Raw genomic sequence first — 22,728 nt, 5'->3', positions numbered from 1 at the left:
CCTAGTAAGGCTCAAATGGGTTCCAGAGTTGGTATAGGAGAAGACTTGACCCCCACCACCACCCACAGGAGAGGACAAACCAGCAGAGACCAAAAGCTGTGATAGGACATGAAAGATTCGAGCTCTTTTCACTTGACAGTGTCATAGCAATGGACTTTTATGTAGGGGATAGTTTAGGAGAAAACCTATAGAACCAGTTCTGCAAAGACAAGCATGTGCCTCTCCATTCTCTGGGTAGCTCAAATCTCACCTGAAATGTGTACTCTCAGCTCTCTCTGCCTCTGAAGAAGTTCACATTCTTTCTCTTTCTCTGTTTCTCTCTTAATTTCTCTCTCCCCTTCAAACCCACTCTCTCACTTTCATCTCTAAATAAGACTGTTTAACTTTACTGTTGTCACCACCTTCTTAAATTCTTTTCATGAAGGGAGTGACAGATCCAAAAAGCATGAGCAAGGTCTAAGCTGACTTTCCTACAAAGAACAGTTCTTGCTCAGGCTTGCAATAGACATCTGCAATGAGTTTCTCCTACATGGAATAGACCTCCTGTCTCACCAGCCCTACAACGCAGCTTGTAGTCAGCCTGTGCCCTGGAGACCGCATGAAAGATGATCCCTGCCACCTGATTTCTTAGATTGTCATTGGTTTGGTCTGGAGCAAAGAATCGCACTTTGCAGGAAAGGAAACTTAGTCCTAATCTTGGCACAGGCTTAACACGTCAGACACTTGCCTCATAGAAAGAATTTCAGGAAGAGGCAAAATAGGAAAGCAAAATAGTTTTGTTTTGTTTTGTTTTGCAAAGTAGTTTTTATTGAAAGAAAATGTGAGGGAAGAAAAAGCCATCCATGCTCAAAAGAGAACTTGCTTCTTCAGAGGGGAAATAGCAAGGTGTGCTTTTGAGAAGTTATACGCAATTTCTCTAACTTGTCTTGACCTGGAGTTCTCTGCATATATGGAAGTTAATCTGGGTGTTGTCACAGTGGAAGCCTTGGACTCTTGCTGGTCCTTATATAATAGCAGGACCTTTCAAATCTCCTATAGCTTCTCCATCTCCATAGAGCAAAGGATTTGCATCTCAGAGGAATGTGTTCTTCATGTCCTGGGGGGTATTGCCATGCAGGGCAATTTCTTCATACGTTTATTTCCCAAAAGCTTCTTTCCCGGGCCTCCCATTTCTCTTCCTCCTTAGTTAGTTAGTTACTAGAGGGAGCACACCCAACAGTCCTCAGGATCACTTGACTTTGCGTTTTGGGCCACTCTTGGCAGGGTTGGGAGACATAGGTGGGGCACCAGGGGTGGAATGGGGTCTATTAGAGGGAATTTATAATGTGTGCCCTTCAGGTGTGCCCACAGTTCAAGTGTCCCCTAGATTTCACAGTTGCTGTAGACTTGGCTCCCCCTTCCACCTAGATGACCATGTTTGAAATTGAGATCCAGGTTTGTTCTCAGTGACTGCATGGCTGAGATTCTATTGGTAACGGAGTGGTTTACCTGTATGTGTTGCAATGCAACAGGAGCTGGCATCAGCTCAAGCTGGGTGCTTCTAGTTAGTTTCCCTCAGTTGAGCTGGTGTTCCTGCCCAGAACATTTATTTTACAAAAATGAAAGAATTAAGATCTGTCCTTTTTTTCTTCTAGGGAATAGCCAGAGCCTATTGAAATGAAAAAAAACGAGCCATTTCCATGCTTTGGATCTCAGCTGAGTCATGGCATCTGTCCTGGGTGTCTGACCTTTTCCCCCCTCTGGCAGCTGTTGTTGATATGCCAACTAGATTATGTGTACCTTCAGAAAAAGGCTTGAGGCCAGGAAACTTATCTTTTGTGTTTGGATTTTATTTTAAATGTTAAATAAGAACACAGCAAATTAAAACATTTGTACCTACAATTTTAATCTGACATCATTTTTATATAAAATATGTTTAGACTTTGTGGTTTGATGAACCTCTCAAATGCCAGATGTATAAATATCACTTTTCATTTAATTTAATATTTGGATTTTGTTTGGGGGAGCATACCTGACTCCTGCTGCTCAGGACCTACTCCTGCCGCTTTACTTACTTAGGGATTTCTCCTGGCAGTGCTGAGGGGACCATCTAAGCAGCCGAGGACTGAAAGAAGTTTGTTTGCAACCTTAATCCTGGTACTGTCATTCTGGCCTTGTCCTTCCTTTATTTTTTCTTCTCTTTTTTAAGTTTTTGGGCCACACCTGGCGGCGCTCAGGGGTTACACCTGGCTCTGTGCTCAGAAATCATTCCTGGCAGGATTGGGGGACCATATGAGGTGCTGGTAATCCAACCAAGGTCTGTCCTCAGTTGGCTGCATGCAAGGCAAATGCCCTACTGCTGTGCTATCTCTCCAGCCCCTTCTACCCTTTTTTTGTTTGTTTGTTTGTTTTGCTTTTGGGTCGCACCTGGTGACGCTTAGGGGTTACTCCTGGCTATGAGCTCAGAAATCGCTCCTTGCTTGGGGGACCTTATGGGATGCTGGGGGATTGAACTGCGATCCGTCCTAGGTTAACAAGTTTCTATTGAGATCTACCACATGCCAGGCATGTTGTAGATATTGAAGAACACAATGTAAAATACATACACAAACCCCCACAATCATAGAACTTAGATTCTAACAAAAAGAGACAGAAAGTCAGTGACTATACAAAATATAGTATGATGGAAAATGCTGTTGAGAAAACTGCCTCAGGAAAAGAGGGGTAGTTTGGAAGGAATTATAATTTTAAATTGAATTAGTAAGGTATAATTTTGAGATAATGTGCTTGAGCAAATATCTCTGAAGGTGATGAGGGAACAAGTTTTGAGGCTATCTGGGGAAAACATGATGAAAGGAAATAGGTTATAAAGGTCCTGAGGTAGTGACATGCTTTCTGTGTTCTAAGAAAAGTGAGAGAGCCAGTGTAGACTGTTTGTGGCTTTTAGCCTCTCTGATACAGAAGAAATTTTAAGTAACAGGATAATTTTGATTATGATAAAGTAACTGTACAGCTTTATTGAGGCTTGATTGCAAAGTATGACATGTGAGACAGGTCACTTAACTCCTGTGCTAATTCTCTTATCCCAGATTTCTGTCTTATTAATGTTCCTCTATGAAGAACTTAATCATTTATTATGGTTCATATTTACGCATAATCACTTGTTTGTTTTCAATTATCTGGAAAATTGACTACTTTTTTGAAAGATTGGTATTGAGTACTTAAATGCAATATAAAATTCTAAGACATGTCTGTATTATTTATTTTCTTGCGGGGGGGGGGCACACCTGGTGCTGCTCAGGGGTTACTCCTGGCTCTGTGCTCAGAAGTCATTCCTGGAAGACTGGGCTCTGTCCTGGGTTGGTCGTGTGCAAAGCAACTGCCTTACCACTATGCTATCCCTCCGGCTCCTTTGCATTCATTTTTTTTTTTTTGTAAAGTAAGATAGTTTTTATTGAAAATTATTTAGAAAGATGTGAGGTGAGAGGAAGAGAGGCTTCTTCAGAATGGAAACAGGCAAAGAAACAATATGTGTTTGAGGTTGAGCATAGGCTTGAAGAACCCATTTCTGCACTTTTGCTTTCATCTTTTTTCTTTTTTTTTAAACTTATTTAAATTTTTTGTTTGTTTTGGAGTCTCCAATTATTTCTTGTTTGGGGTCACAGTGCACAAGGCTGTTCCCAATGTTGTGTTTGGGAACCAAGTGGTCCCAGGGATTGAACGCAGGCCCAGGCATGCTGAGCAAATGCTCAACCTCTTGAACTGTCTTTGGCTTGGCATGTGTCTTTTTCTTTTTTTTTTTTTTTTTGGTTTTTGGGCCACACCCGGTAACGCTCAGGGGTTACTCCTGGCTATGTGCTCAGAAGTTGCTCCTGGCTTGGGGGGCCATATGGGACACCGGGGGATCGAACCGCGGTCCGTCCAAGGCTAGCGCAGGCAAGGCAGGCACCTTACCTTTAGCGCCACCACCCGGCCCACATGTGTCTTTTTCTAATGAAAAGTCTGTTGCTGTGATTGTTTTTGTTACCGTCATTATTATTGTTCTTCTGTATCATACCATTTTTTTATCTTACTGCTTGAAATTTTTCTCTTTGTGTAGTTATGATGTACTTTGATATTTTGATATATTTTCTCACATGTTTTTATGCATGTCATTCATTGACCATCTCTTGAGTCTTTTTTTTTTTTTTTTTTTGGTGCCACACCCGGTGATGCTCAGGTTACTCCTGGCTATGCACTCAGAAATCACTCCTGGCTTGGGGGACCATATGGGACGCTGGGATCAAACTACAGTCCATCCTAGGTTAACATGTGCAAGGCAAACATTCTACCACTTGCGCCACTGCTCCAGCTCCAAGTCTGAACTTATAATTGGCATTTATTTGGGTTATTTATTTATTTTGGTATCTGGACCATACCCAGTGATGCTCAAGGGTTACTCCTGTCTCTGGGGTAATTCCTAGCTTGGCTCAGAGCAGCATAGGGGTACTGTGAATCAAATCCAAGATTAACCAAATGCAAAAATCTTACCCACTGTATTATCTTTCCAGCTCCTATATTTAGAAATTATTTTTTTGGGGGGGAGTTCACATCTGGCAGCGCTCAGGGTCTACTCCTGGCTCTGCACTCAGAAATTGTTCCTGGCAGGCATGGGGGACCATAAGGAATGTTGAGATTCAAACCATCGTCCGTCCTGGATCAGCTGCTTGAAAGGTAAACGCCCCGCCACTGTGCTATCTCTATGACTCTATTTAGATTTTTTTTTTTTTTTTTTTTTTTTGGTTTTTGGGCCACACCCTGTGACGCTCAGGGGTTACTCCTGGCTATGCGCTCAGAAGTTGCTCCTGGCTTCTTGGGGGACCATATGGGACGCCGGGGGATCGAACCGCGGTCCGTCCTAGGCTAGCGCAGGCAAGGCAGGCACCTTACCTCCAGCGCCACCGCCCGGTCCCATCTATTTAGAATTTTTAAAGAAAAAAAATTTTTTTGTTTTTGTTTTCTTGGGTCACACCCAGTGGTGCTCAGGGGTTACTCCTGGCTTTATGCTCAGAAATCGCTCCTGGACCATATGGGATGCCGGGATTCAAACCATTGTCCTTCTGCATGCAAGGCAAATGCCCTACCTCTGTGCTATCTCTCTGACCCCAGAAAAAAAAATTTTTTTTATATTTTGGGCCACACCCGTTTGATGCTCAGGGGTTACTCCTGGCTAAGCACTCAGAAATTGTGCCTGGCTTGAGGGGACCAAATGGGACGCCAGACACCTTACCTTTAGTGTCACCTCGCCAGCCCCCAAATTATTTTTTTTAATCTGACAAGAAACTAAGATTGCCTGGGAAGTTTGTTCAAGATTGGTTTGTCATCTTTGCTCTTGTTTTGAAATGGAAGAAATAACAGCATACTTTAACAATGATAAGGGGCCCGGAGAGATAGCACAGCAGCGTTTGCCTTGCAAGCAGCCGATCCAGGACCAAAGGTGGTTGGTTCAAATCCCGGTGTCCCATATGGTCCCCCGTGCCTGCCAGGAGCTATTTCTGAGCAGACAGCCAGGAGTAACCCTGAGCACCGCCGGGTGTGGCCCAAAAACAAAAACAAAACAAAAAAACAATGATAAGAATGAATTGTAAAAAAATAGAAATTCCTTGCTCTGAGAAGAGGAGGGAAGTTAGTACAGGTCTAGAATTCTTGCGTATGTAGCCAGTGGATTTGATTTTGATATGAGAGATTGGATAATAGCACATATAACACAAATTTAGGTGAGCTTGTCGAATTTTGGTGTAGTTTTTTTCTATTGTTAAGAAAATATTTTAGGGACTGGAGCAATTGTACAGTAGGTAGGCACTTGTCTTGAACAGAGCTGACCCAGGTTCAATATCTGACATCCCATCTGTTCAGTCTAAACCCATCAGATGTAATTCCTGTGTGCAGATCCAGAAGTAACCCTTGAACCTTGTCAAGGCCCAAAAATAAACAAACAAAAACTATGAAAAAGAAAACACTTCCAACATTTCTGGGGCAATTAAGTATACTACTTGGGGCCCGAGTGATAGTACAGTGGTAGGGCATTTGTAAATAAGAATAATACTTGGGGGCTGGAGAGATAGCATGGAGGTAGGGAGTTTGCCTTACATGCAGAAAGATGGTGGTTCAAATCCCGGCATTCCATATGGTCCCCCGAGCCTGCCAGGAGCGATTTCTGAGTGTAGAGCCAGGAGTAACCCTTGAGCACTGCCAGGTGTGACCAAAAACAAACAAACAAAAAAACAACAACAACAAAGTAAAACAAAAAAGAAGAATACTTGGGGCCAGAGCAATAGCACAGTGATAGGGCATTTGACTTGCATGCAGCTGATGCAGGACGGATGGTGGTTCGAACCCTGGCTTCCCATATGGTCCCCAAGCCAGGAGTGATTTCTTAGCTCATAGCCAGGAGTAACCCTTGTGCATCACCGGGTGAGGCTCTCCCCAAAGAATACTTAATGCTTGATTAAATATTAAAAACAAAATCTGATAGTTTTCTGAGATAGAATATCAATTTTTATAACTTGATAATGTGTTCTGCATTTTTTCTTTTTTAAAACTTTATTGATTGATTGGTTGATTCTTGGGCTACACCCAGCAGGTGTGCTCAGGGGTTACTCCTGGCTCTGCACTCAGAAATTGCCTCTGGCAGGCTGAGGGACTATATGGGATGCCGGGAATCAAACCAGATCCCTCTCAGTTGGCCACATGCAAGGCAGATTCCCTACCACTGTGCTATCTTCAGCCCCATGTTTTGCATTTTTATTTGTTTTTGTTTTCTTTTTATTTCTTCTTTTACTTTTCTTTTCCTAGCCCCTTTGTTTTTATTTGTAAATCAAAGTTGCAATGATCACTTATATTTGCTAGGGAATGGGTAGACTGGGTTTGGACCATACCCAGCTGTATGGTCTGGGCTCTGTGCTCAGGAGTTACCCTAGGCAGTTGTTGGGCGACCATTATGCTATGCTAAGGATAGAAATAGGGTCAGCTACTACAGTAATAATTGGGAAAGATTGCCCTGGACAAGAACTGGGTGCTGAAAGTAGGTAAAGTGATATGCATGACCCTTTTAGTAGCAGTATTGTAAACCAGTGTTTAAAAGGGAAACAAGGGAGGGGAAGGGAGAGAGATGTCATTGGTGACAGAAAATATGCACTGGTACAGGGATGAATGTTAGACAGTAACTGAAACTCAATCATGAATAACTTTTAACTATCTCACGGTGATTCAAAATAGATATAAAATATATAATTATTTGTTTTAAGTACTGTTATATATCTAGTTTTAAAGAATCTTGTAGCCTTACTTTTGGTTTTTGGGTCCCACTCGGCGTTGCTCAGGTGGCAGGCTCGGGGGACCATATGAGATGCTGGTATTTGAACCACCGTCCATTCTGGATTGGCTGCGTGCAAGCCCTAAAGGGACAGACCCTTCTGTGGCTGATCAGGGATCATAGGAGTCCGTGTAGCCCAAGAATAGTGATATTTATTTTTCAGGGTCCAGGGAGATAGAGAGCTCAAGTGTTTGGGATGGCCCAGATTTAATCACTAGCCCTGCTAAGTTTGGCCCAAAAAAACACCACCACCAAAAAATAAATTGGTGGGGTTGGAGAGATAGTCCAGCAGGTAGGCACTTAATCTTGCATGTGGCCCACCTGGGTTTGATCCCTGACATCCATATGGTTTCTTAAACCCGCCAAGAGTAATTCCTGAGTGTTGCACTAGGAGTAAATGAGCACCGCTAGGTGTGGTCCAACCTCCCACCACTTGCAAAAGTTGTGTACTTTTTCAGCCCAAGGAATGGGCTCTTTGTTCTTCTGTAGCCATTCAAGTTATTTAAATTCATGTGGCTCTGTCTTTACTGTCATTTGTGTTTTTATTGTAGTTGTCGAACAAGCAACCGCAAGAGTTTAATTGTGACCTCCAGCACCTCACCTACTCTACCAAGGCCACACTCACCACTCCATGGCCATGCAGGTGAGTACCTGAAGATGGAGGAAGACAGATGGATTAAAAGAGTAATCACAGGTGCCTAATTCATTTTCTCCTGTATCTGTTTGCCATTACTTTGTCACTTTACTTTCCTCATTTTGATTCCTCAGTTTGATTATGCTTTCAATGGGAGGTTGTATTTTGAGGACTGTAATTTTGATTGTTAGTTGTTTCTTACTCTTTTGTTTTCATTTTTAGTTTGGGGCTAGATATGCATACTGGCTCTTGACCATCATACTATTGTATTGCAAGTGTGTTATGGCTCTAGTGATTTTGGGAAATGTAAATGGACTCTTCCATGCCCAGGATCAGGGTCGTGTGTTTGAATTAGCCATGTATTTTTGGACTCTTGCACTCTTAGGGAGTCAGGTAAGGAGATTCACTTTGCTGAAAGTGATAACTTTTCTTTTGTTCTTTTGTTTTTGGTTTTTGGTTTTTGGGTCACACCCAGCGGTGCTCAGGGGTTACTCCTGGCTGTCTGCTCAGAAATAGCTCCTGGCAGGCACGTGGGACCATATGGGATGCCGGGATTCGAACCAACCACCTTAGGTCCTGAATAGGCTGCTTGCAAGGAAAATGCCGCTGTGCTATCTTTCCGGCTCTAACTTTTCTTTATAACTTGTTCAAAATGGAAGTTCCAAACCTAGCTGGAATAGAAGTAGAACAGGCTTGGAAACCTGTGATACCAAAACTGCTCACTCTACTGGGCTGTGTCCTCTAAATCTAGAGCCTATAGGACTAGAGCACTAGAGCTTAGAGCCCTAGACTATTCTTTATAGATACCACCAAGAGTACAATGGAACCCAGAGAATTTGGGATTGTCCTTGGCCTTTTAAAGCACACTCTCACTGCTTAGAAATTTCCCCCACAAAATTGAATTTCTGTTAGCTCATATAGTAGTACATTCTGTCCTGGAACTTTGTAAAAAAACAGTATATATACCTGACCTTTGGTCTTACAAAAATAAATGGAGCATGTCTAGACTTTGTACATAGTTTCACAATTGTAATATGAGTATGAAAACAGTAATTACTACTGTGACTGTCCTTTTCTGAACTAATTATCTCTCTATTTAGATTACTGGCTGTTAGATTTTTAAGACTAAATCTTCCCTACTTGAGGCTAGAGTAATAGTACTGCTGGTAGAGTATTTGCCATGAACATGGCCAGCCCAGTTTCAATCCCTGGAGTTCCATATGGTCCTCTTGAGTACTTCCAAGAGTGATTCCTGAACATAAAGCCAGGATTAGCTACTGAAGATCTTCGAGTGTGGCCTAAACACAAACAAAATAACTTGTCTACTCAAGTGACTTTGAGAACATCATCTGGCCTCTCCAGCCTGCCTGGATCTGTGAACTCTAGGCTTCAAGTCAATGTGTTAACATGCTTGGTTTTCCATAAGTGTTGGTTGCCATCATCATTTCTTTTCTTTTTCTTTTTCTTTTTCTTTTTTTTTTTTTTTTTTTTTTGGTTTTTGGGTCACACCCGGCAGCGCTCAGGGGTTACTCCTGGCTCTATGCTCAGAAATCGCTCCTGGCAGGCTCGGGGGACCATATGGGATGCTGGGATTCAAACCACCGACTTTCTGCATGAAAGGCAAACCTCCATGCTATCTCTCCGGCCCCTGCCATCATCATTTCTTCCTAAATCACCCCAGAATATCTATCTAGATCAGGGGTCTCAAACTCAATTTACCTGGGGGCCACAGGAGGCAAAGTCGGGGTGATCCTTGAGTGCAAAGTCAGTAGTAAGCCTTGAGCATTGGGGTATGTGACCCAAACAACTAAAACAAAACAAAACAAAAAAAGATTCCTCTAGGGCATGGCCACAAAATGTTGTACAGAGGGCCGCAAACGGCCTGCGGGCCGCGAATTTGAGACCCCTGATCTAGATGGTCTTAAGATTCACGAAACAAAGAATATATTCAATGTCCAGTTCATACCATTATATATACCAAAAAATATTGAGAAAGGCAGCACTGATTATTTTATATAGATCAAATTTAGCATCAGTTATATTTTCAAGTTTAACATCATAAGTTGGTGTTCAAAGGATATTCTTCGATCCTGTAACTTAATTTTTTAAATCTGGAATCTCTTGAATAAGATGAGGTCTGTTGATTTAAAAGAATAGGTCCATTGGCCTGGAGAAATGGTATAGTGGTTTAGGTGCTTGCAGTGACTCAGGTTCAATCCTAGGTACCACATATGGCCCCAAAATCCAACAGGAAGACTACTGAGCACAGAGCCAAGAGTAAGCCCCAGCATAACCGAATATGGCCCCAAAACAAAACAAAGAGTTCATTTATTTCGAACAGTTAATTTTCACATCAAATATCAATTTTATAAAAGATTATAACTGTAGTTAGTACAGTAGGAATCTACTTAGTCATTCTGGAAATAGAAACGTCGTTTTTAGGGGCTGGAGCAGTGGCACAAGCGGTAAGGTGTCTGCCTTGCCTGCACTAGCCTAGGACGGACCGTTGTGTGATCCCCCAGTGTCCCATACGGTCCCCCATGCCAGGAACGATTTCTGAGCGTATAGCCAGGAGTAACCCTTGAGTGTCATCGGGTGTGGCCCAAAAACAAGTAAACAAAAAAACACATGCCATTTTTAATTGTTCTTTTTAAAAACAACAACAACAACAGCAGCAATGTGTTGGATCAGTTTTAGGCACAAAGAAGAGAGATCACACACACACACACACACACACACACACACACACACACACACACACACGCTCGCTCGTGTAAACTTTCACACCTCCCACCACCAGTGTGATATATTTGTTACAGCTAGTTAACCTACACTATATTATCAACCAAAGTTCAAAGAATTCATTCTTTTTTTTTTATTCCCCCCAATTTTTTTTATTTCATTTATGTTCTTAGTTTAAATGCCAACCATTTTTTGTTCTTAGTGTAAAAGCCAACAGTTATATTTCTTTTTAATATTTATTTTGACCATATTGGCTTATATATCTTTCACAGTAGTATTTTAACATTGAATCAGGGGAATTCCCACCACCAAATTTATCCTCCCTCCACCCCCGAGAATTCATTCTTGGTGTTGAACATTCTGTATAGATTTTGAGGGGAGGGGGACCTTCCTAAGAAGTGCTCAGAGATCCTGGGGGCAGTTTCAGAGATAGTCAGCCAATTTGTGTAGATAACTTAGTATTGGGTATTTTTTTAGAGCCCCAGGTCTACACCTGGTGCTACTTAGGAGCTAGGTAGTGCCCAAGATTGTACTGAGGTCTGGGTGTAGGTGTACCCCTAACTCCTATGCTATCTTTTGAGCCCCAATTCTCTGCCAGTCTTTTTGCTTTGGGGACCATACCCAGCAGTGCTCAGGGGTTACTCCTGGTTCTGCGCTCAGGAATTATTCTTGGCAGTGCACAGGGGACCGACCATATGGGGTGCCAGATATCAAGTCCAGGCTGGCTGTGTGTAAGGCAAGTGCCATATCTACTGTAATTTCTTTCCAATCCTCCCTTTTTGAAACTATCATTGTAAGATTATTTTTGGGTGTTTTTCCTCTTGATAAAAATCTTAGGACAAATTTGGAGGTTTTGTTGTTTGATTTTGGGGCCTTGTTCAGCATTTCTCAAGCTTATTCTGGTTCTGCATTCAGGGATCACTCCTGGCAGGGCTTGGAGGATCATCTGAGGGGGGCCCAGAATGAACCTAGATCAGCCACATGCAATGCAAATGCTCTACCTGTCTTGCTGTTTCTTTGGCCCCTCTGTTGGAACCAACAAAGTTTAGTGAAAAAGAATGGAATCTATTGTCATTCTGTCATAAACATTGAGTTCTTTATTGGTCTTAGTGGAAAAGCTGTGTTTCTCACCATTAAGTATATGTTACTACGAACGGTGGGCTTTTTGTAGATGTTTGTTATTAAAGATCTCTTAAATAAATTCTATTAATTTGCTGTTTTTTAAAAATAATGTCTCTATTTAAACACTATGATTACAAACATGCTTGTAGTTGGGTTCCAATCATACAAAGAACACCCCCTTCACTAGTGCAGCATTCTCACCACCAATGCCTTTCCTTATTTTAAATCATGTATTGGTTTGGATTCTGTTAAAGATTTTTGAGCACTTTTTTTTTTCCTTCAAGCTTTACCCCTCAACAAAGCTTTCTTTATCGAGTGATAAAACTCTCCAAAAATTAGCTGTGTACTAAAGCCTGGAGCTTCTTTTTGAGCACTTTTTGATGTGATAAATTGAATTTGCTTGTCTAGCTTGATATGAAGAAATGCATTCATTGATTTTTCAACTGTGATTAGTCTTGTATACCAGGGATAAAGTTATATTTGGTTGTTTTATATAACTATTTAGTATATTTTCATGGTTTGACTTGATAACATTTATTGAGGAATTTTATTGGCTTGGTTTTGGGGGCTGCCTCTAGTAGTGAGTGCTGTGGCCACCAAGATACCAAGTGGTTTTCAGGAGGCCAAATAGTGCCAGGGATCAAGTCTGGGCCCTGTACATTCCTGTTATACACTCTGTCCATTTAGCAAATCTCTAGTTGCATTTATTGGGAATTTGTTTGAGGGTTGGGGCCACAGATGGCAGTGCTCATTGTCTATTTGTGGCTCTTGGTTCAGGAGGGATCCTCGGACCCTTTGTGAGTGATTTCCGGGGGGGGGGGGCTATATGTGGTACTGGGGATCAAAATTGGTATCACATGCAAGGCAAGTGACATAACCCCTGGGAGAGAGCTTTTTCAACAAAGGTATCAATCTTTAGGCTAGCTCTTCAAGCCCTTGTCCACCCTTAAACATGTATCTTGATAGAGACAGCTATGTTTCTTTGCTTGTATATTTCTGTTCTGGAGAAAGAAGCCAAGCCTGTATTCTCTTGTACACATACTTCTTTCTTTCTGTCTCCTCACATCTTTCTGAATAAATTTTAATAAGGTATCACTCTTTAGATTGAATTTAAATTCAGTATTTGAATTTTAATTTAAGTTAAAATTCAAATATTCCAGTAAGGTAATATAATCAGTTAGGTAGTATAATATATTTCATCAAATCTGAAAAATTACTTAATGGCAAGAAATGCCATCATTTAATTATCAGTAAGATATCTTGGGGGGAAAAAAATAATGTAAAAGGGGGCATGGCGGTGGCGCTAAAGGTAAGGTGCCTGCCTTGCCTGCGCTAGCCTTGGACGGACCGAGGTTCGATCCCCCGGTGTCCCATATGGTCCCCCGAGCCAGGAGCAACTTCTGAGCATATAGCCAGGAGTAACCCCTGAGCATCACCGGTGTGGCCCAAAAAACAAAAAACAAACAAACAAAAAAAGATATCTTGGGGGGCACTATAATTGGCAGCGCTCTGACACTGTCCCTGCCTCAGTGCTTAGGAACCATGTAGTGCCAGTGAAATACCCAGAGCTCCCACACACAAAGCATGTTTCACTAGTTCTTTGACCTACTTTCTTCTTCCTCAGTCTCTGTGACCCTAGTAAATTGTTTATTTATTCCAGATTATCACATTTGTGAACATAGAGCTAATTTATAATATTCTCTTGTTACTTCAATATTCATGGCATCTAGAGATAGTCCTTTTTTAATTTCTGATTAATAATCGATATATTTTTTTCTTTTTTAGCCTAGCTAAAGATTTATTCATTTCATTGATCTTTTCAAAGGACCAGTATTAGGTTTTATTCAGTGAACCAAACTTGAGCTGCTGGGCCAGAGATATAGGAGATAAGACACTTCCATTGCATGACTGCAGAGATCTTAGTTGGAATCTCTGCCTCACATATGGTCCCCTTAGCACACAGCCAGGAAAGCACACCACAGCATGTGCCACGTTCCATCCATCCCTCCGCCACCCCCCCAAAGAAGTTTGAGCTGCTAGTTGGCATATTATTGGGGACATGTGAAATGGGTTGGGCACATGGAAAGCATGCATTTGGCATGGATCTCTGTACGATTGTCCCCGCTCTAGCATATGGACTATTTTAAGAACATGTGCTACTCTAAATCCCCACCTGTGTATTTAGTCACACATATTTATGGATGGCATATGCAGACACATGTACAAGAGACCTTACAACCAGGAGTATTGTCCTTTGAGAAAAGTTTGAGCATTTGCAGTGCCATCTAACACAAAATTAGTTCTTCAGGCCTTTGTAGGAAGGCAGGGAGTTGGTAGTTGTTGAACTTAGAATGGATGTCTATGGGGCTGGAGTAATAGCACAGCGGTAGGGTGTTTGTCTTGCATGCTGCCGATACTGGACGGACCTGTGCTATTCCCTGAGATCCCATATGTCCCCTGAACCTGCCAGGAGCGATTTTTGAGTGCAGAGCCAGTTTGCAGATGTGAACCATTGCTCTAGATTGCTGAACTTCCAAGGAGACACACTAACTCATTAAGCTGGTGAAAAAGCAGAAAAGGTAACCCTTATGCTAGTGGCTGAAGAGAGTAGAAGAATTATCCCTTAGAGGTTTCCACCCTCTTTAGAAGCAAACTTTACTGAGTGTTTTTTTTTCCCTCTCCCACCCACAGGTAACAGTCCTTTGGACAGCCCCCGGAATTTCTCTCCAAATGCACCTGCTCACTTTTCCTTTGTTCCTGCCCGTAGGTAAGTTGATTGAAAACCTATTCAATGACTAATATATATATAGCACTTGCATGAGTGTGTGAATATCAGCTTCCCCTGTTTGAGGCAATGCTCTCTTATTGTGTCACCTTAGACATCCAAACTCCTTCCCTGCTTTTTTAGCTCAGGTCACAATCACCTCATTTAAATTTTACTTTCTAAACACTCTAGGTATTTGCATGTGAATGTTTGAATGGGCATGATATGCTACAAATGAATTTATTTTTATAAAAGGAGGTACTAATCTCTGATTTCTTCCTTATTTTTTAATTTTAATTTTGGGCCACAACTGGTTGTGCTCAGTTCTTACTCAGGCTCTTTTCTCAATTCACTCTTGGTAGTACACTGGGAACCATATACATTCCTGGATTTAGAGCCTGGGTCTGCTGTGTTACAGACAAGTGCCTTATTGCTGTACTGTCCCTTTAGCTTTTTCATGTTAATATATTTTAAATTAAATTAAAAATTATTTTCTTCATTAAAGTCAGTCTCTGACAGTCAGAAAAATGATTCATGGCTCCAGATTTGGAGCTTTTAATGAAGATAGTTTATAGCTTGAGGTTATAGTAAACCAGGAGATAGCACAGTAGGGAAGGCACTTGCCTTTCATGCAATAGATCAGGAGTAAGTTCTGAATACTACTTGGTGGGAGGTTGAGGGGGGAGCAAACCAGGAAACAGCTTAACTCAATGTTGAAACGACAAACTAGAAGACATTACCTTCTCCTTCTCCAGCGTTCAGTGTAACTGAAGTGACATAGACAATCTGGATGGAGTTTGGGGGTAGTCTTTGAATGATACATCCTTACTTCAAACAAATATCATAGGTTCCTCTTACACATTATGTGCCTTTTAATTACTTAGTCAGATAGAGACATTTGAGGGTAGAAATATGCTTGATTGGGGTTAGATAACTCAGAGAGTTGAGCACATTCTTTGTACATGGGAGGCTTGGGTTTGATCCCAGGGACCATGTGGTCCCTGAGCACTATCTGGGTATGATAGGACTTAACATGCAGTGCTCAGGAGGCCATGTGGTACCAGGGAGCAAACCCTCTCATTCCAGGCTTGCCAAGCAGGGGCTCAAACTCTCTGAGCTATTTTTCTGGACTTGCTTGTTATTCCCTCCTCCCTCTCTGGCTTACTCCTACCTCTTGTGTTCAGGGCTTTCACTCCTGGCAGGACTCTGGGGACCATATGGTGCTCCAGCTATCGAATTCTGACTGGCCACATACAAGGGAAATACTCTACCTGTTGTCCTATCTCCCCAACCTCATGTCTTTTTAAGTAGAACCAAAATACTTTTTATTGAAATATTTTAAAGTACTGCAAACCATGTCTCCTGGTGTAAAATAAGCATTCCATCAGTGCTTATTGATTTATTAAGAAGTGGGAAGTCGGGGCCGGCGAAGTGGCACTAGAGGTAAGGTGTCTGCCTTGCAAACGCTAGCCAAGGAAGGACTATGGTTTGATCCTCTGGCGTCCCATATGGTCCCCTCAAGCCAGGGGCAATTTCTGAGCACTTAACCATGAGTAACCCCTGAGCATCAAATGGGTGTGGCTCAAAAAAAAAAAAAAGAAATGGGTATTAAGGAACAAGTGGACAATGGAGAAAACAGTAATAAATACCACACACTGGAAGAGCATGATGGTGCATGAAAAAGCAGGAAGAGATGCTTGTGGGTGGTCCCATGAAGCCTCTGAATCATTGACTTCTTTGCTAAGAACTGCAGGAGAAGCCTGCCATGTGGGCAGTGAGGACAGAAGAGTGCACACCTCTTTAGGCATGAGAAATACTGTGTTACATTGGTGTTCCTCTGCCTCTTCATTCCCACTGTGTCTCTTGCCAGAGCCCTAGGTAGGCCCTTTCAGGACATAGTTGGAAGAGCTGCTGGATACTGCTAGGTATTAGTGAACCTCTTCAGTCCTGTTCTAAGAGCTCTCCAGAATTAATGTTTTGTAGATTACTGAGGTCAAACTTGAACCTTATCAGATCTTCTTAGTTTTTAGACTATGACAGACTCCAGAGTTAATAAAATACTATGGATAGAGCCTATAAATCCTATCATTTCATTTCAGACTATACATTTCTAAACAGGTTTGCCTCTGACAGATCAAATGCCTAATTTTTAATCTTTTGGGAAATGCCGAGATTACTCCTGGTTCTGCCGTTAGGAATGATTCCTGACTCTGCTCAGTGAACCATATGGACGCCAGGGGTTGTTGGTCCTGGGTCTGTCACATGCAAGACAAGTGCCCTACCTACTGGACTATCATGCCAGCCCTGATGTCTTGTTCTCTCTCTTTTTTTAAAGTTTATTTATTTTTTGGTTTTGGGCTGCACCTACCAGTGCTCAGGGCATACGACTCCTGGCTGTATGCTCAGGGGGTTCAGAGAACCGTATATGGTGCCAGGGATTGAACCCAGGCTGATTGTGTGCAAGGCAAGTGTTACCTTCTGTTTTATCTCTCTGGCCCGATTCTCACCATAATATACATCTTTTCACTGCAGCCATGGCCACAGAGCAGACAGGTAATAGTGGATGTAATGGATGTAAGAGACGGGAGCTGCTATGCATGACCTGACAATATCTGTTTTGATTTTATGCCTGATGGGATCTTTTGTGATGAATCTTCTTTGGCTATGCTCTACCAACATTGGCTTTTCATATCTAGCAGAAGCTCTTTGGGACCTCTGTCTGCTTGCTGGAACCAAGGCTCAAAATATATTTCTAGAGGCAGAAGTTGCTGCATAGTTCCCAGCTTCTGAGTGTAGTAACATGTCACCCTTCTTCCCATAATTTGCCTCAGTCTCCATTGAGATTACCAGGAAGAGGAATGCCAAGCCTTGTAGGGTGATGCTTCTGTCTAGCTCTGTGTTCCCTAGTCTTCAGTTTATAGACAAATGGATGTAAGGCCTAGGAGGAAAAAAAAAATCACTTGTGACTATGTATCTGACAAAGCTTTGGGATATTCTTTCCACAGCTGGACTAGCCCCATCTTAGCTGAACTGCTTTCCTGGAATTGACTTAATTTAGGTAAAGTGTCCAAAACTCAAAAAAGAGAAGCATCTTATTTAAGCTGCCTCCCATCATTCTTTGCCTCAGAGACTAGGTTCCAGCAGAGTTCTAAACTACCTTACTGGCTGGCTGGGTGGCATGGTTTGGGTTAAGTGCATGTTGCATGGAGCCCTGGTTTGTCTCCTTATCAAGCAATACTCAGAAAGGCTACTAGCAATGACAGGGGTTGGGGTACTTCAAAAGAGAAGCACTTTTAGCAAAGCTGGGTTTTCTTTTTTCCTTCCTACTTCCATGTAGTCTTATGAAATTCTGAAACTTGGAATAAATCAACAAATATCTAGTTTCTCTGAAACTCAAGAGTATTGAAATCCTAAAGATTCCCCCACTGCTAATGGTCTAACGCTTGAGACATAGTATAGTCCAGAGCTTGGGAAAGAACCTTGTCCATATGATAAAAGCTTCACGCTAGAGACTTGTGTGGTCTTTCTCTGTTGCAAAGCAAATAACTGGTTTTCTGTGATGAAAACTTTAGGGCCAGTCATTTCAGGAGTGTCAAGAGCATGCCTCAGAGTTTTATAAAAAGTGAAGACTATGCTGGTTCATTCTTCCATTGTCAGTCTTTGGCAAACATTCTCAAGGACTGGTTTGGAGGTCTTAATAAATACTAAAGATAAAGAGCCTTTGATTACTTGCCATTAATTGATTCACACTCAGGCTTCGATGGGAACTGGTTGTTGACCCAGTAACCTGAAGAAGACCAAATAGCCCCTCCCAGGGATCTTTCAAAAAGATATTTACTGCATTTTCAATGCAATTCTTATGTCGGTGCCTAGACAAAGTCCTCTTTCATTTATTCTCCAAAATGACAATAATAGGTCCATGTAGGAAAGAGACATGAAGACCAAGCAGTCTTGTTATAGGGCACGGGAAAGCCTGCTAGTGGAAACCTCGCGGGCAGCTCTGAAGCCCAGGAGGGAAACTATAAAAACTGCCTAACCCACTCTCTTACTTAGGACGGATGGACGGCGCTGGTCTCTGGCCTCTTTGCCTTCTTCAGGCTATGGAACCAACACTCCAAGTTCTACTGTCTCGGTAAGTAGCCAAATCTGTGGCCATGACACCTTCACCCTGAAGAAATCCTTTCCTAGGAGTTACTGCTGGTTACAGAACTGCAAATTAGTTCTCATTTTCTCTTCCCTAAATTAACAAAAAGAGGTTTCTGGGAATGAGATTGTTAGGGAACTGAGGGCTTGGAACCCCTTAACGTAGACTTAAACAACAAGTACCATAGGAGAGATTCAAGCCCCAAATTCTGTGGGAGTACAGTGATGCCTATGGAGTTGGAGGACTTGAGGCTGAACTTGGCTGGAGAGATAGTAGAGTGGGTAGGGAGTTTGGCTTGCATGCAGCTGACCTGGGTTCAGTCCCTGTCATTCCTATGGTTCCTTCAAGTCCAACCAGGGTTGATCCTTGAGCACAGAACCAGGAGTAAGCCCTGAACACAGCTGGGTGTGGCACATACACACACACCCAAAGGAGAATGTCACATTCATCCCTTACCCCTTTGGGGAGAGATCAACACCCATATGTGCTCATTGAAGGGGGACCATATGAATATTACAGCTGATATTGTAACTAGGTATCATGGTTTCCTCAGAGTGAGGGCCTGCAGGGGTGGGTGTGAACAGGATTGTGCACTGTGACATCTCTAGGAGCCAGTGAAGGAATCCCTGTTGCCCATTGATCGGGTCTTTGTCACGTTTGCCCTCAGTCATCCTGTTCCTCACAAGAAAAGCTACACCAGTTGCCCTTCCAGCCTACAGCAGATGAGCTGCACTTCCTGACTAAGCATTTCAGCACTGAGAGTGTGCCCAACGAGGAGGGCCGACAGTCCCCCGCCATGCGGCCCCGCTCCCGCAGCCTCAGGTAAGGGTGCCTCTTCCCACTGTCCAGGGGAGGTCAGGAATAACAACTTTTTCAGCCATGTATCACATATTGAGCATTTTCTTGAGCAAAGGAGTCAAGAGTAAACTCTGAATACAGCCAGGTGTGGTCTAGAACCAGCACAAAATAATTTTTTATTTTATTTTAATAAAATAAAATGAGCTCAGGGGCCGGAGAGATACCACAGCGGTGTTTGCCTTGCAAGCAGCCGATCCAGGACCTAAGGTGGTTGGTTCGAATCCTGGCGTCCCAAATGGTCCCCCGTGCCTGCCAGGAGCTATTTCTGAGCAGATAGCCAGGAGTAACCCCTGAGCACCGATGGGTGTGGCCCAAAAACCAAAAACAAACAAACAAACAAATAAAACAATATGAGCTCAAACATCAGTTTTCCCTGGTCCTTGGGAAAACACACTGGCTCACTTGTTGAAAGGGACCCCCCCAGGGAGCCTGGCCTCCGGTGTGTTGGCACTGTGAAAGTCAGGAATTAAGTTGAGTCAGCTAATGAGGACTGGTTTAAGTTCAGAGGTTGGTAAATGGGACAATAGTACAAAGGGATGCAAGTTCAGTGAGTGAATTTTGGGTGCAAGTTCCCAATGCCTTCTTTTGTCTCACAAAGAACACAGAATCCAAACCCCTCCAGGATCTAAAAGGGGACCTTTGAGAGACCCACAGTGTGGTCAGGAAATCCTTGCTTGATTACTGGTAAAATAGTTGTTAAAGTACTTAGGTGCAGCCTGCTGAGCTGTGTTACCACATGGAAGAAGGGCACAAAGGAACAGTTCTGAACCTAGTGCAACTGAGACCCAAATATCCACTCAGCTCTATAGCTCATACTCTGAAATCTTTAAAGGTACCAATTTACATATGGCTGAAAGGGGGAAAGTTGTTATAGGTTTCTAAGTCATTGCAGACTGGATTGGTCTGGTCATTCCCCACATCAGGACCCAACTTGATTAATTGACTGCTGCTTATTTGTTTGTGTATGGGTGAAGAAAAACGACCTGTCTTTGATGGTTTGATTTTAATTCCTAAAACACAGTGAGCTATGCCAAGCCATAGTAGCCAAGGCAGAGATGGTCCAGAGCTTCCTAATGTAAGGGAGGAAAAAAAAGTCCCAGAAAGTTGCCAACAGGCTTGGGAGTACATTCCTCCTTGCTAGACCTTCTTAGACTTGGCAGAGGTCTTCATGAAAGCCAGACTTCTTACAGGGAGGCAGCCAGATGGCATCGTTTTGTGCTGCCCCAGGTGTGTTGTTAGCTGCAGAAATAAGAATAAAACTCTGAAACTCAGAACTTACTAAGGTGGAGGTGGAAGGTGATAAGAGAACCGGGGTGGGGGTTACGAGCTGTCTTTTTCTTCCATTCCACAGCACTGGGCATAACACCATTGTTTCTTTCTTGTTTAGTCCTGGACGGTCCCCAGTTTCCTTTGACAGTGAAATAATAATGATGAATCATGTATACAAAGAGAGATTCCCCAAGGTAAGGATTCTCTTTGAAGGAACTGCCCAAGGGAGGGTTGCTGTCTCCAGTGGTCATTAAAAAGTGTTGGTTGCGGGCTGGAGAGATAGCACATCGGTAGGTCATTTGCCTTGCATACAGCCGATCCAAGATGGACAGTGATTCGAATCCCAGCATCCTATAGGCCTCCCCCTCCACCCCCCTGTGCCAGGAGCGATTTCTGAGTGGTGAGCCAGAAATAACCCCTGAGTACTGCCGGGTGTGATCCAAAAAAAAAAAAAAAAAAGTTAGTTTCCCAGGAAGAGAAGGACTCAAGCACCAGAGCTCAGGCCTTCATAAGGGGAAGGCCACAGGCCTGTGGTTGGGGGCTTATCCACTCTACTCCCAATAGGAGAGGCTTCTTGAGGGAACTGTCAGGTTAATGGGGGTAAAAGAATTGGGCAGTGTGCCTCCTGTACACATGCCTCTGAGGCCTCTGTGTGTGGAGTTCTCGAGAGCCCAGGGCTTTGCTGCCAATTGAACAGATGGAGCCCCGAGATTCTGTCAGGATGCCTGCCAGGGGCGGCAGGGAGGTGGGAGACAGGCCTTGGCATTGCTTTCCCACATTTCAATTTGGATTTTCAAGAAAATGCTGAGGGGAATGATAGATTCTTTTCCTGAGATAATGGAAAAATAAGTCTTCATAACTTCTGCAAGTTGGCTCTGAACTTCTTTGTTTCTGGAACTAGGACCGTATTTCCTATTTGCATTTTTTTTGGACATCTCATGCCTGGATACTCTGAACTGGCTGTGTCCTGAGAACCAGGGGTTCACACCCGCTCCCCATCCTTGATGGCTAGAATGTGGAGCCCTCTTCATTCTCTCTCTAGGCCTCTCAATCAGTCTGCTCATCTCTCCCTAGTTGATGGGGAATGTGGTCCTCCACTCCCCGGAATGTCTCTTGACTCAGGTACCATCTCCTAGACACAGTCTGCGGAAGTTATACCAAGCTCCCTTGTATTTCCTGTTGTCAGCCAGCAAGCACTCAGTGAGGATGAGCAGCCTGACTGATTCAGATCTGGCTATGGACAGATGCATTCCCTTCTCAGTTTTCTTTCCCTCTGAAGTTTTAGGTCCCAGTATCTGATTTTCTCTTTTCTTTTCTTTTCTTTTCTTTTCTTTTCTTTTCTTTTCTTTTCTTTTCTTTTCTTTTCTTTTCTTTTCTTTTCTTTTCTTTTCTTTTCTTTTCTTTTCTTTTCTTTTCTTTTCTTTTCTTTTTTTTTTTTTTTTGGTTTTTGGGTCACACCCGGCGATGCTCAGGTGTTACTCCTGGCTGTCTGCTCAGAAATAGCTCCTGGCAGGCACGGGGGACCATATGGGACACCGGGATTCGAACCAACCATCTTTGGTCCTGGATCAGCTGCTTGCAAGGCAAACGCTGCTGAGCTATCTCTCCGGGCCTCTTTTCTTTTCTTTTCTTTTCTTTTCTTTTCTTTTCTTTTCTTTTCTTTTCTTTTCTTTTCTTTTCTTTTCTTTTCTTTTCTTTTCTTCTTTTTCTTTTTTTCTTTTTGGTTTTTGGGCCACACCCAGTGACGCTCAGGTGTTACTCCTGACACTGTGCTCAGAAGTCACGCCTGACTTGGGGAACCATATGGGATGCCAGGGGATATAACCGCGGTCCGTCCTAAGTTAGCATGTGCAAGGCAAATG

At 42.8% G+C, this 22,728-nt stretch overlaps 1 protein-coding gene across 3 annotated transcripts in view; it reads left to right on the top strand.

Annotated features, from left to right (window-relative positions):
• MAST2 (microtubule associated serine/threonine kinase 2) overlaps positions 1–22,728 on the top strand; it is a 163,713-nt gene that overhangs the window by 121,075 nt on the left and 19,910 nt on the right. For 2 of the 3 annotated variants that reach the window (XM_049774612.1, XM_049774614.1), the window contains 6 exons: positions 7,885–7,976; positions 14,523–14,598; positions 17,128–17,148; positions 18,649–18,727; positions 19,407–19,561; positions 20,985–21,060. In XM_049774612.1, the coding sequence (XP_049630569.1) occupies positions 7,885–7,976; positions 14,523–14,598; positions 17,128–17,148; positions 18,649–18,727; positions 19,407–19,561; positions 20,985–21,060 (499 nt within the window). The remainder of the gene's footprint in view (positions 1–7,884; positions 7,977–14,522; positions 14,599–17,127; positions 17,149–18,648; positions 18,728–19,406; positions 19,562–20,984; positions 21,061–22,728) is intronic. The other variant, XM_049774613.1, reaches the window with a different exon arrangement.

Source organism: Suncus etruscus, chromosome 6 (genome assembly GCF_024139225.1).
Source record: "Suncus etruscus isolate mSunEtr1 chromosome 6, mSunEtr1.pri.cur, whole genome shotgun sequence".
NCBI classification, from domain to species: domain Eukaryota; kingdom Metazoa; phylum Chordata; class Mammalia; order Eulipotyphla; family Soricidae; genus Suncus; species Suncus etruscus.
This window is presented reverse-complemented; position numbering and strand designations above follow the sequence as displayed.